Here is a 12,690-nt window from a genome sequence, read left to right on the forward strand (position 1 = left end):
CCCGGCTGCCCCTGCGTCCCCCCGGCCAATCCAAATCACCGAATCTCGCCAAATCTTCTGAAGCTGATTCAGCTGAATTGATTCAGGACAGTGATCTGAATCGAATCACCGTCCTCCAAATCGAATCACTGTCCTCCGAATCGGCCAAATCCGAATCTGAATCAAATACTTCCCTGTTCACACAGGCCTAATGTCTATGGATCCATGTCCTTTCCTGAAATCACACTGACTCTCAGGCAAGAGCCCTTGTTCAAAGTGTTGCACAAGGCAATTCAACAGAACTCTGGTGAGGATTTTACCAGCTACTGACAAGGAGATGCCCCAATGGTTGTCGCAGGCTTGTCTGTTGCCTATATATATATATATATATATATTGATTACACAAGCGGACGATGGATGCATCCTTGTACTCCTGAGATATAATATCTTGAGTCCACATTGACTGGAAGAGTTCAGTCAGTTTCAAAGCCATGTGCGAGCCCCTGGGCTTGTAGACCTCTGCTGATATAGCATCTGCTCCAGGTGCTTTGCCATTGGACAGCAGCTTAATTGCTTTCACAGTCTCAGTCAGCATTGGAAGATCAGCAAGAGATTTGTTAATATCTATCTGGGGCAATCAATCAATTACCTCCTCACTAATAGATGATTGTTCATTGAGGATGTTGTTGAAGTGTTCTGCCCATCTCTGCAGTATGTTTCCTTTATCAATAAGCAGTGTGATAAAGGTGCCCTAAACATTGTCTGCTTCACCTTAACCCTGGTCAGCATACTGCAGCTGATGTTCTGCCCATGTCTGCAGTATCTTTCCTTTATCAATGAGCACCTCTGCGATAAGAGACTCCAGATCTTCATCAACACTCAGTATCAGAGATGTTCCTGATGACCATGGCCCATAGATTGTCCTCAGCATCATAGAAGTTCTTCAACTATTGTTCCTGTCTCATTTACTTTGTTGCTCAGCCATGGGTTTTGTATCTCTGAGTTTGCATAGCATAATCCCCTTGATGTTATTGAAGGCTGCCTTCTCAGATGTTGAAATGCTGTCTTCTAAGCAGGCCATATGGAGCCGAGGTTTTTCATTCAGCAGTCTCCCTACGTGGTATCATTTTCATTAAACCAATCTTGATATTTACGTGTGGTGGGACCAAGGGTATTGGATGCAGCCAAGCAGACAGTCTCCGAAGGATGCCCAATTTTCCTCAATGTTATTGGAGTTTACATCAATTGTCACTAGTTGGCTGTGCAGTTCTTCAACAAATGCTTGTTTCACATTCTCCTGTTTCAATTTGGAGACACTGAGCTTTCTGGGTGCTTTTGTGCCTTGTGGTTGTCTACTAGGATGTATCCGGATATTCAGTATGGAGACTATGAGCCTGTGGTCAATCCAGCATTCTGCACTTTTCATTGCATTTGTCAGTCATCCTGTCTGTCTCTTCTCTCGATGATGATGCAGCCAATGAGATGCCAGTGCTTGCCAGATGCACAGGTGCATCCAAGACATCTTGTTGCAATTTGGCAGAAGGAAGACTGTGTTGGTGATGAGGAGGTTGTGTTTGGTGCATTTCCTCAGCAGGAGGAGCCTGTTGCTGTTACATTTCCGAAGACCATTTTTTCTGATGACACCTCACCATGCCTGGTGATCTGCACTAACTCTAGTGTTAAAGTAACAGAAAATGATCAGCTTGTCTGCCTTCAGCACTTCTGTGAGAAGAGACTCCAGATCTTCATAAAATTTGTCCTTAATCACATCTGGGTTGGTCACAGTGGGTGCATAAGCACTGATGATAGTTGCGCATCTTCACCCAGACAGTGGGAGTCTCATTAGCATGAGTCTGTCATTCACTCCCTTTGGAAGATTTATAAGCTTGCTGACTAGCTGTGTTTTGATGGCAAACCCAACACCAGCTTCCCGTCGCTCTTAACTATGGCCACTCCAGAAGGTGTAGTCAGCTCCTTTTTCAGTTAGTTGTCCTTCTTCATCTAAGCAAGTTTCACTCAGGGCCGCTATCTGAACGTTGAATCTGGCCACTTCTCTACCAACTATAGCTGTTCCTCTCTCTGGTCTATTTGCTGTTATACAGTTGATCAGTGTGTGTACATTTGAAGCACTGATGGTGCGTGGTGTCACCTTTATCTTTTTGTGTGGTCTTTGACTGCTATGGTAGGATCCCCATCAGCCACAGTATGCTGACCAAGGTTAAGGTGAAGCAAACAATGTTTAGGGTACCTTTTCTAGCCCCTTCCTCATGCTATGGAGGAGAGCAGTGTGATCCTAAATAGGGCTGCTCATGCACCTAGGGGGCTGCTGAGTTCCACTGCTGCTTCGGTCCAGTGAAAAGCAACTCTATGCCCTAAGCCGCTTGTGTGCAGGTCTGCAGCTACAGCTCCCAGTGTATCCACACCTGCTGCTTTGATGCTAGCACATCACCACAGGACTTGAGTGCATCTTTGGAAAGATATAGTGATGTCATGACTTGCATGCGAGTTGGATTTAAGTGAAGGAAACTTGCACAGAGCCACCTTCACTCTCTCATCTAGGCCTGTCTGAATCCAGTAGCATGACAGTAAAGATATCTGCAGACATGTCTGGATGCAGTGGATGGCCATCAGGTCCTGCAGCACCTTAACTCATGCCCTACGCTGTCCACACAGCTCTTGCCATCTGCCTTCACAGCCAGGGGGATGAGCATATCTGCTTGGCCACCTGATCCACCAGAGAGGACTTTCCAGAGGGAGCCAGGTGTAGCTGGCTGGTCCTGGGTACAACCGGAAACTGCATCCTACTGGGGCTTAGGGTCATTGTGGTGGGACTGCTCCTAGCAAAGCAGTTCCTAGAAAGTGTCACCAGGGCCAAACCCCAGGGAAGGGTGAGTTTGGGGTGCCCTAAAACCCTATCCCCTGCTGCCTTATGGGTTACCCCTTGGTGGAAAAAGGCTAGAGGGGCTGACCCCCAAATAAAAGTAAGGGCAGGGCATCCACAGTTACAGCAGCATTCAAATGCATAATGTAAGGCACCAATTCTCTCACTCCCTGGAAATAAAACAGCCTTTCATGTAGTGGCTAGAAAGAAAATTTTCCTTTTAAGCAGGTTATCCAAAGCTGTCTGTAACTGGGAATCCTTCTTTTTTCTCAGAGGCATCTGGTACTGGTCACTGCGCCTGATGGGATATGGAATCACTCTACATAGGGACTTCCCTACTTTGGCCCAGACACTGTTCGTACCTTTTAGTGCATGTGTCATTGGACAGAGAGAGGCAGCAGGTATTTATCACTGAATGATGCCTAAATCAGCACAGCACCTGAATGCTTCCCGTGGGCTGAAGTCTTGTGCCACACAGGGAAACTCAGCACCTGGGTAAAATTGGGCTTGTTTGCATATACCCTGGCACAGAATTCCATGGGCAACCAGAGTTTGCTGGTGAGTGAGCTAGAATGTCATGAGACACCAGGGCTTCTTTTTCTCAGAGGACAGATGGACAATATCCATCACACATGACCCCCTCTCTAACCCAAAAAGCAGGGAGCTGCATCAATCATGTCTGACTTCAGCTCTCAGCTGGGTCCCACTGAGATGTGAGATTAACTCTTCAAGGCAATGTGGTTGCTAGCTAGATGCTTTGCTGCTGCAGCTGTTACATAATTCTCCTTATCAGCTGTCAGATCCAAGGTCAGCTTCATACTAGCAGCATCTGTGACTAAGAAGCTTCTGCAGGTGAGGCTTCCTTTTCAAGTAAATGGTTCAAAGTGGAAGATAAGTCACTGGAGACAAGGTCTTTCTCACCCAATGCTGTCATTGTGTCTGATGGAATTATGGAAGGAGAAAAAGGGACCCAGATATCTGGTGCAGAAGCCTGAGGAGCAGGGGGAAAGCTCTGCGCACTAGCTCAAGCAGGGACTGCCAGCTGTCCCTGGCTTTAGGCTTCACAAGTAACGCCTTGTCCTACAGTGTCTCCAGGCCTGCAGGCAGCTATGAGGTCTGCATGGCCCTTGTCAGCTCTTACCTCAGGGTGGGCTTGGGTGTGCTGTGCACACTCTCATTATCCTCCATCTCTGGGCCACTGTCGCTGTTGTTGCATTCCTCCAAGCTGTCATAAAGAAGACCCAGGTCCTCCTCCACATCCTGGGTTTGATCCACTGGGTCGGAATCCAGAACCTGCAGAACCAAAGCCAAAGGTGACATGACTCCAAGAGTGCATGTGTGCTCCATTTGGTACCAGATGCTTTCTGGAGAGGATCACCTCCCTACAGGAGTTTTAGTGAGGGATGAAAAAGCAGTGCCCAGCTCCTAATCTGAGGGGTTCCAATTTTGGGACAGCTGTGATAAATCCAGTCCCCTTTCCAAACTTCCCTTGGATACTCATGCTTTTCTACAGACTTTGTGTTGCCTGTTGCTGTCTGTTTTAGGAGTCCAGATGTATTCTGCAGACAGGAATCCAAATTATCACAAAACATGGGCCTACCTGCAATGCTGGGAGAAGACTAGCAAGCAGCCATTGGGAGAGCTGCTCTAGGAACAGCACCATCTTCTTCAAGCAACACTCAGCTGTGAAGACTTGACTCCTTTCCTCTGAAAACTGTTACTCTGAGTCTCCCAGACCCCAGCATAAAATGCCAAATCCAGCCCTTAGCAGGGATGGCAGGTATTCCCATCATGCCCAGTGGTGGCTGTAAAGCCACAGTCAAAAGAGGCTGAATAACCCCTCTATCTGACAAGGCTAGCCAACTTTTTTCAAGGAAAAGACACAAAATGTAAACCTAAGGCCCCAGCCCTGCTCAAGTCAATTAAATCACCAAACAGACATCTACATCTCTTCCACGCAGGACTTTCAGACTAAATAATGCAAGGAGCTCCCCCCACAACTTTCACTAAAATGCCCACTGTAAGCCCTGAGGAAACATGGGAAAAGTCCGGAACTCTCATTCTTAGAGAGCGCCAAAATTCACTGGACACTTTGTGCCAGCATAGAAACTCCAAGGACTACCCAACTTCTGCTTCCCACCCAGTGGCTCAAACCTGCCGGGAAAATCTTTTCAGAGGCTACTTGTGGTCTAGAGAAGAGCAGTACATATCATGCTAACAACATCTGCAGGTATTTTAATATAGGTTTCAAAACAAAAAAATTAAGTTCTGCCATGTTTTTATGTGGCACTCCATTAGGATCTGCACTCAAAACCTTTGGCACAGCACTACAGAACAGCACCACATAAACTAGGTCTATTAGTGAGTCAGTTAGTGGGTAGGTCTATTAAACTAGGTCTATTAGTGGGTAGTAATAGGTTGTTACCCTCTATGGGCCACCCCAGAGGGAATGTGTAATAAACAGAGGCTGTAGATTGCATACACAGCAACCACCCCATTTCATAGACAGCATTATGCACACACAGCTACAGCTCTTTCCTACAGGGAGGTAGGGCTGATACTTGGATGAGACAACTAAGATCTCTGTTCCATTCCCTGCTCTGCCAGGAATCAGCTTGTCCATCTCCTGTCAGGTCTTCTGTAAAATAAGGGGTTGGCTCTTGCTTCTAAAGCAGTGGTTTTCAACCTTTGGAAAGTATGTGAATACCCACACTTACAATTTAAAGGGTCTGCAGCTCCATTCAATTTCTTTTTAGGTGTCCACAAATGAAAAGTTAAAAACCACTGTTTTAGAGAGATGAAGATGTACTCAGAAATGAGGCTTGTGAAGTGGACAGTATTATTAACTGCAGAGAGTTAACAGAAGTGAAGCATTCCCATTATCTTGACTGCCACGCTCCTGTACCTTTACCCTAGGGCTAGGCCAAAGTGTTTTTTCAGGAGTAGCAAGTAAAAGACTGAGAGATGCCAGGACCACAGCTTCCTAGCACCTCTGCAGTTTCTCTGTTCAGTCCTGACAATAGAGACAGTTTGGCCTGGGCTGTGTAGCTGCCTCTGGAGCCTCCTGGGCTAAGAAGCATGTTCTGTGAGAATGGAATGTCAGGTTGTTGGTGCCTGGGCTGTGCGCCTGGACTGCAGCATGTTGAGCTGGGTAGCAGCAGCCAAGCTGACAGGGGGCCTGGGGGGTCAGCCTGCCAGCCTGGAGCTGCTCTGATCGGGCTCAGTGTGCTGCGGAGGGGCTGACTGGCGCATGAGGGTGCTTCAATGTGGGGCTAGCCAGCAGGCAGCCACTGCACTGAAGCACCCTCGTACTTCAGCCAGCCAGGTCAGCATCTACATCAGGGATTGGCAACATTTTTGGGCAGAGTGCTGAAAACACCCACAACTTCAATTTGTAAGATGTTGGTGTGCCAGGGTGGATGACAGGGAGGCCATAAGGGGTCTAATCCTTGCTGCTGCTGTGTAGCCCTGGCCCCTTCCCATCATCCACCCAGAGGCATGAGCGCCAAGCAAAATATCTTCAAGTGCCACACTCTGGCACCCGTGCTGGCGGTTGCCTATCCCTGATGTACACATATGTTGCTGTGTACGAAAAAACTCCACAGTAGTGTAGTACTTGTATTTACAAGTACTATGCTGCTGCAGAGTTTACTAGTTTCCTATGCCCTCATAGGGGTGCACATGTAGATGCTGACATGTTTACTGCAAAACTAATAGTCAGCTCCACAGTAAACATCTCATGCAGACACACATTGTAATTTAGTCAAATCAGGGTGGCTTTTCAAATAAACATCAACAGGTGCCTCATGAAGTCCAGCACCATCTCCCAGGTTCAGGTTCTGTTCCAAACTTCTAGGTCACTGGAGTTATTCAAATCAGCAGAAAAACAGGACATGGTTGTTTCAACTAGCCATTTTTCCCTAAGTTTAAGAGAGACAGCTCTCAAATCCTGGAATTTCAGAAATAGAAAGTACCATGTTTCAGGGTTGTATTCTCCAGGAGGCAGGAAATGCTTGAAATATAGATACACTGAAAGTACCATACAGGTCCCTCTGCTAGCAGGATGTCTGCAAACTCACCTACATCATACTGTAAGAGCATACCAGATCTCCCTGGGGATGCTGGCTCTGGCCTGGTCCTCCCAGGATTCTATGCAAGGTAGAGTACACAGCGAGACTTGAGGGCCATCATGGGATGTCCTCACACATGTGCCATGAAGTAACTGACCCCAAAACAAAGTGGGCTGCTGATGCATCACACAGGAACAAGTCAACTGTTTCTTACCTCATCTGTTACTTTAAATCTCTTCAGCAAAGCAACAAATTTCTGCTTGAAGTTTGGTTGCTAAAATGAAAGGAAGGAGAGAAAAATTCAGCAAGATCTAAGTGTCCTGTTATCTCCTGGCTGTACTCACTGCTCTATGGCCCAGCTGGGGCTGAAGCTGGCAAGTGTAAGTGGTAATGCTTCCTTCATAGCTTCCCAGCTACCAGATCACTGAGCAAAATAGGATTATGAGCTATTATCATCTGACCTACTGCACTAGCTAAACACAGAAGATGATTTGATCCTGCCCAAAGAGCTAAAGTCAAAACAGAGGAATGGCAGGAAAAGGGATATTGCTAACAAGCAAAAGACTGAGAGACGCCAGGATCACAGCTTCCTAGCACCTCTGCAGTTTCTCTGTTCAGCCGTGCCAATGGAGATAATGCCTTTCTATAAGATCCTGTCTTCATTAGAGAGATGGGCATGGGCCAGTAAGCCCTGCCTTAGTTTGTACCAGTTTTACCCTGTGAGACAGCAACACTAAATGAATCTCTCCAGTGCAGAGGCCTATGGCACACCAACTGACTGGCACTGGTGCTGTCTGCCACTTCTTTTAGGGAAGCTGGAACGAATGTACAAAAAACAACCCCTACCAAGAAAGTCTGCTCACCAACATAGACCCATTCCCCACCAGGGCCCACTAGCATAAAACCTGAACCTAGTGGCACTCACTCCACTGCCTGACCTGCCAAAGCAGGTTTCCCCCACCCTTTTACATTGGTGACCCCAAAGTAAACGTAAAACATCTTCCCAGCATAAAAGTGAAAACTGGGTGGTGCTAAGCCCAGAGAATGCATATGTAGGTGCATCTGGAGAGGATGAGAAAGAACACTTGGCCCTGAAGGCTGTGGAGGGAGCCTGACTGCATGTGCTTTGGATATAATAGCATTTTCTACACCTCACAACGCCAATGATAGCCTTTCATGATGCCCCCAGGACATCAGGTCTTATAGCTGAGGAACATGGCCCTTGTGCATGGGAAGGTTCTGGCTAGAGACCTAGCATGAATGAGATGCAAGAAGGCAAATGAGGGCAGTAAGAGAAGAGTTCTGGAGAATGCAGAGTACAAACATCTGCCATCGTGTGGCACAGGGATGTGTGTGCAGGCAACACTGCAGCCGTCAGAAACCAGCCAGACAGTGCAGTTTGCCCTAACCTTTGCAAGGCATCTCAGGCTCTGCTAGGACCTGGGAGGAGATGACTAAGCCACAAGTCAACTGCCAAGTTATTTCCTGGAGCAGGGTGTGTTTTTACACACCCACGCACACACACACACACACACACACACATGCACGCATGCACACCGAACCTAAACACTCTGGAGGCCAGAGAGAACAGGCGCAGCTTCTAAGCCACACACAGCTTCAAGCAGTCTGTCTAACTCAGGTACTCTTTTGCTTGAGAGGAGAACACACTTTCTCTGATGGCACCTGTGTTCTGGAAAGCAAGAACCCTGCATCACTAACCTCAGGCGCAGGCAAGGTGTGGAGAATCTGGGAGCTTAACTCCAGTCCCCTGCTGGGGAACGGCTTAAAGAAATGATTCTCAAGCAGAGTGCTGTGGCACCTTGGGGTGACTTGATATCCTTTCAAGAGTGCCGCTGTGTGCCACATACTGTGAGGTATGCAAACATGATTCACAAGATAAACCCAGAGATTTCAAATAGGAGTTCATAGTGTTAAAAATATTCTGACCTGCTGCGGTCTTTTGAGTTCTGTGCAACAGAAGAACGGCTTTAGTAATTTTCTGTAGTCAAAAAACAAGTGAAAACTAAGCCAGCATTTTCTGAGGGGTAGGAGGGTCTTAAGGCTAAAAAGGTTGAAAAACACTGGCTTAAAGCTTCTGAATGTCATCCTCCACCACTAGTCCCTTCTGAGCCTCCTGCTAGGTTAGGTAGGAACTAAAATCCCCAAATGCCTTAGAGAATAGGAAATGCTGATTACTCTGGTCATTGATGTGGTTCTGATCATTTTCCTCCTGGCTTTCTTAGGCTTCCTCATTTCATCTTCTTCATCATATAAATCCTAAATGGCAAGAGATGACAGCATATCAGAGGCACGTGGAGCACAGGGAAGGCCTACACATGTGGAGTCTGTGCATGCCACAGCCCCTATTTTCTGCAAGGATAGGTTCCTCACCTCGCTCACCTGACACCACTTTCCATCAGGGTTCCTCTTCCCGCCCCACCCTCACTGCTTATGGCTTATTCTGAGCCCCAAGGGGGCCCCAAAGGTCCTTTGCACACCTGCTGTCTGATCAGGACAAGCATCAGAAAGGCCCAGAAAATACAGTACTAGAAAAGAAGGTGGTGCCCTTCCAAGGCCCATTTGAACTGCTTCGTAGAAGCTGCCCTTGCTGTAGCCAAACCAATTATTTCTCAGCTTATCAGCTTTCACTGTGTAGCTGCTCAAGGTAGGGCCCACAGCTGAACCAAAGATCCCTTAGGGCCAGAGTCCCGGGTTACCCAAACAGCTGTCCCCAGGGATTCTCTTGAGCCATGCACATGGCCTCAAAAGATGTGGGGTCATGGTGAATATGGAGCTGGACATGAGCTTCCAGTATGATACTCCCAGACAAAAGAGCTATTGAGGTCCTTGGATGTATGAACAGGGGAATCTCAAGGAGGAGCAGGAAAATGCTATTCTGATGAGGCCTTGATGAGACCACTGCTGGAATATCATGTCCAGTTCTGGTGTCCACAATTCAATAAGGATGTTATGAAACAGAAAAGGGCTCGCAAGAATGATCCAAGGACTGGAACCCTGCCTTACTGTGACAAATTTGAGGAGCTCGGTCTGTTTATCTCAACAAGAAAGGTTATGGGGTGACTTGATCACAGTTTATAAGTATCTTCAGGGAGAACTGAAATTTGATGAAGCACTCTTCACCTTATCAGACGAGGGTACAAGACAATCTAATGCCTGCAAGCAGAAGCCAGGCTAATTCAAACTGGAAATAGGGTGCAAACTTTAACCATACAGGTAATTAACCCTCACTAGGGGCTGTGGGAAATTTGTCACCATGATCTATTTATGGTTTATTTTTAAATTCATTCTGGAAGCTTTTCTGAAAGCTTGCCCCTTGCTCAGAGGAGATGATCGCAAAGGTTATTTCTGGGCTTATCTATGATTTTATAAAGGAAGTCTGTTCAGGAGCAGTCTTATTTTCCAGATGGGTTTGCATTGACACTGCACCTATTCCATGTTGTGGCCAGCCAGCACCCTAGGGGCCCAATCACAAGCTGGCTGGTGCCCCAAGGCCCCATTCTCTGCTGTGAAGTGCCACTATTCTGTGCTTCCCTGAAGCTCTAGCAGATGGTCATCTCCAGGACAGGAGAGGACTCTAGGTAAATGGAGGGTCTGATGCATCATGCCTCCTGCCCTGGGGAGAGGTAAGAATTTTACCTCTCACTGAGGACAGGAAGCAGGACCAAGCTAATTTGAGATGGCCAAAGAGGCTGAGCCATCCTTACCTGGCCCTGTACAGCATCGTCACTGGCTTCCTGCTCCGAGGAGTAGCTATCATCCTCTTCCTCAGAGTAGTTATCAATGTCTGGAGAACGATCTGAAGTCACAAAATGCAGATGCCATGTCCCAGCACGACACCTTGCTTCCGCCCCAGAAGCCAAGGATATAACCTCTCACCAGTTCCCACAGCCCTACCCCCAAATGCAGTTTGGGAAACACCCTGCCCCGAGTAGCTCAATTTCCCCCAGCAGAGAGAGGAGCTGTCATGTCTTGTCTTGGATGAAGAATACATACCTGAGGCTTTGATTTTGGGGCCAGAGGGCACATTTCCATCTTCATGGTCAATGGGTTGGCTCGACAGGGAATAGATACTGATTTCAGCCACTCGGATGCTCACGTCCTTCATGCTGCTGTGCAGGCTGAGAAGCTGCCCTCCATCTGTTGGGTGCTGCATTACCTGGGCAAAGAGATAAACACCCATGCATAGGGGTGAGGCTTCCAATGCTAGGATGACTCCTGCAGCCAGCAAGAATTAAGCCTGGGAACTGCCCTCTCACTGGGAAAGCCCACTTACTCTGCCAGCTGCCAGCAGTTTGGAGGGTTCCCAGCTGCTGGCAGATGGCCAGTACTCTCAGGCCAGAGCAGCCCTAAAGCTAGCACCCCCATCAGTACTTTGAGATGGTCAGCTCCCTTTGTAGGTATGCTAGGCAAGAACAGGCATGCCAAGGCTCCCAGGCATTCCCCAGTTCCTCGTTTTCCTCCCAGTGCTGCTTACTTCAGCCATGTTGATGATGCCAACTGCCAGAGTCTTGTAGCCCAGAAAAGTGCGGTTCTTATACCTCTTCTTTCGCTGTAGCATGATTTGCAGTTTGTTGCCATCCCTCTTCAGGAAATGTGGATACTGAGGTGAGAGAGAAAGCACAAGGAAATAGCAAGGCCAGGGGTGGGAGCCAGGTCTGGGGTTCAAGCCAATCTTGACCTCTCACCACCAACACATTGATGAGAGTACATGACATGCAGTTCTCTGACCACCCCAGCCAGGTTCTTCACCCAAGACTCCTTCTGGGCATCTCGAGTTCCATTTCTGCTCCCTGGCCCCAGGCACATCTCTCTCCCTCTCTAGCATCCTCTAGCTCCCTCCTGTAAGCTGTGTCCTGAGTATAAAGCCATTATAGCATGACATCCCATGAGGTCCTGTCAGCGCTTTGGAGATGCTGTGCTGTCAGGCTGGTCAGAAAACTTTGGAATACTCAGAACTTCTGGCATGAAACTGGGAGATGCAATCAGCCTGGTGCTACTAGTTAGATGCCAACAGCACATTCCCTGAACCAGGTGGGAAAGCCCCTCACAGATACCAAACAAATGGCATTTCCTAAAAACAATGTTTGTTCAGAAGGTGATAGGTCTGTCGAAGATCTTGCTGGGGCTCCGCACTGAAGTCAGCAAGGCAAAAGTTACCTGTAAAGAGAATGTCAGTTCCAGGTCCGTCTCCATCAGGCCACCAGGGGGAAGGACATACTCATTGGATCTCAGGACTCGCTTTGAACCCTGCAAGAAGATCAGGAGATGTGCATGACAGTTAGCACAGACCTGCCCATCTGGAAATGCAAGTCTGATATGCTTTATACATAGGGCAGTTCACTTTATGCTCAGTCACCCCGGACTTACTGGCACTAGAGATGAAACAAGGACATTAAAACCTTTCTAATCCATCCACTCCAAGACCAGACCCACCCGTTTCCCACAGGAGATTTAGAAAGGCTTTCCAAAACTAGTCTTGATGTTTCCAGTGCACTCCCCTTGGAAGGGTATTCCACAGTTCACAAGGACATAGCCACGACCTCTAACGCCACTACAGACCATGGAGTTAGCTCTCTGTCAGCTAACAGAGCCATCCTCCAAGGACAAATCAGCATTTTGTATGCCCTTCTGCCCAAGCATCTCCATCCACTCCTTGTTTGGTGGCATTTCATGATATAGCACCCAGATGAAGTGCCAGAAGAATGGGTTCTGGTCTACCTGGCTCCTGAGCACACAGAG

General features: G+C 47.8%; 1 protein-coding gene across 8 annotated transcripts in view; it reads right to left on the reverse strand.

Annotated features, from left to right (window-relative positions):
- Nucleotides 1-12,690, reverse strand: part of LOC102385534 (phosphofurin acidic cluster sorting protein 2-like) — an 88,554-nt gene that overhangs the window by 19,679 nt on the left and 56,185 nt on the right. For 7 of the 8 annotated variants that reach the window (XR_003095638.1, XM_025211870.1, XM_025211867.1 and 4 more), the window contains 7 exons: nucleotides 12,109-12,198; nucleotides 11,426-11,551; nucleotides 10,945-11,107; nucleotides 10,656-10,747; nucleotides 9,127-9,207; nucleotides 7,145-7,204; nucleotides 4,002-4,153 (listed from right to left, as the gene is read on the reverse strand). Coding sequence is in view for 7 of the 8 variants with exons in the window: in XM_025211870.1 (XP_025067655.1) it covers nucleotides 4,002-4,153; nucleotides 7,145-7,204; nucleotides 9,127-9,207; nucleotides 10,656-10,747; nucleotides 10,945-11,107; nucleotides 11,426-11,551; nucleotides 12,109-12,198 (764 nt within the window). In the remaining variant the exon portion in view is untranslated. The remainder of the gene's footprint in view (nucleotides 1-4,001; nucleotides 4,154-7,144; nucleotides 7,205-9,126; nucleotides 9,208-10,655; nucleotides 10,748-10,944; nucleotides 11,108-11,425; nucleotides 11,552-12,108; nucleotides 12,199-12,690) is intronic. The other variant, XM_025211869.1, reaches the window with a different exon arrangement.

The sequence above is a fragment of the Alligator sinensis genome, unplaced genomic scaffold (genome assembly GCF_000455745.1).
Source record: "Alligator sinensis unplaced genomic scaffold, ASM45574v1 scaffold1238_1, whole genome shotgun sequence".
Taxonomy (NCBI): Eukaryota; Metazoa; Chordata; order Crocodylia; family Alligatoridae; genus Alligator; species Alligator sinensis.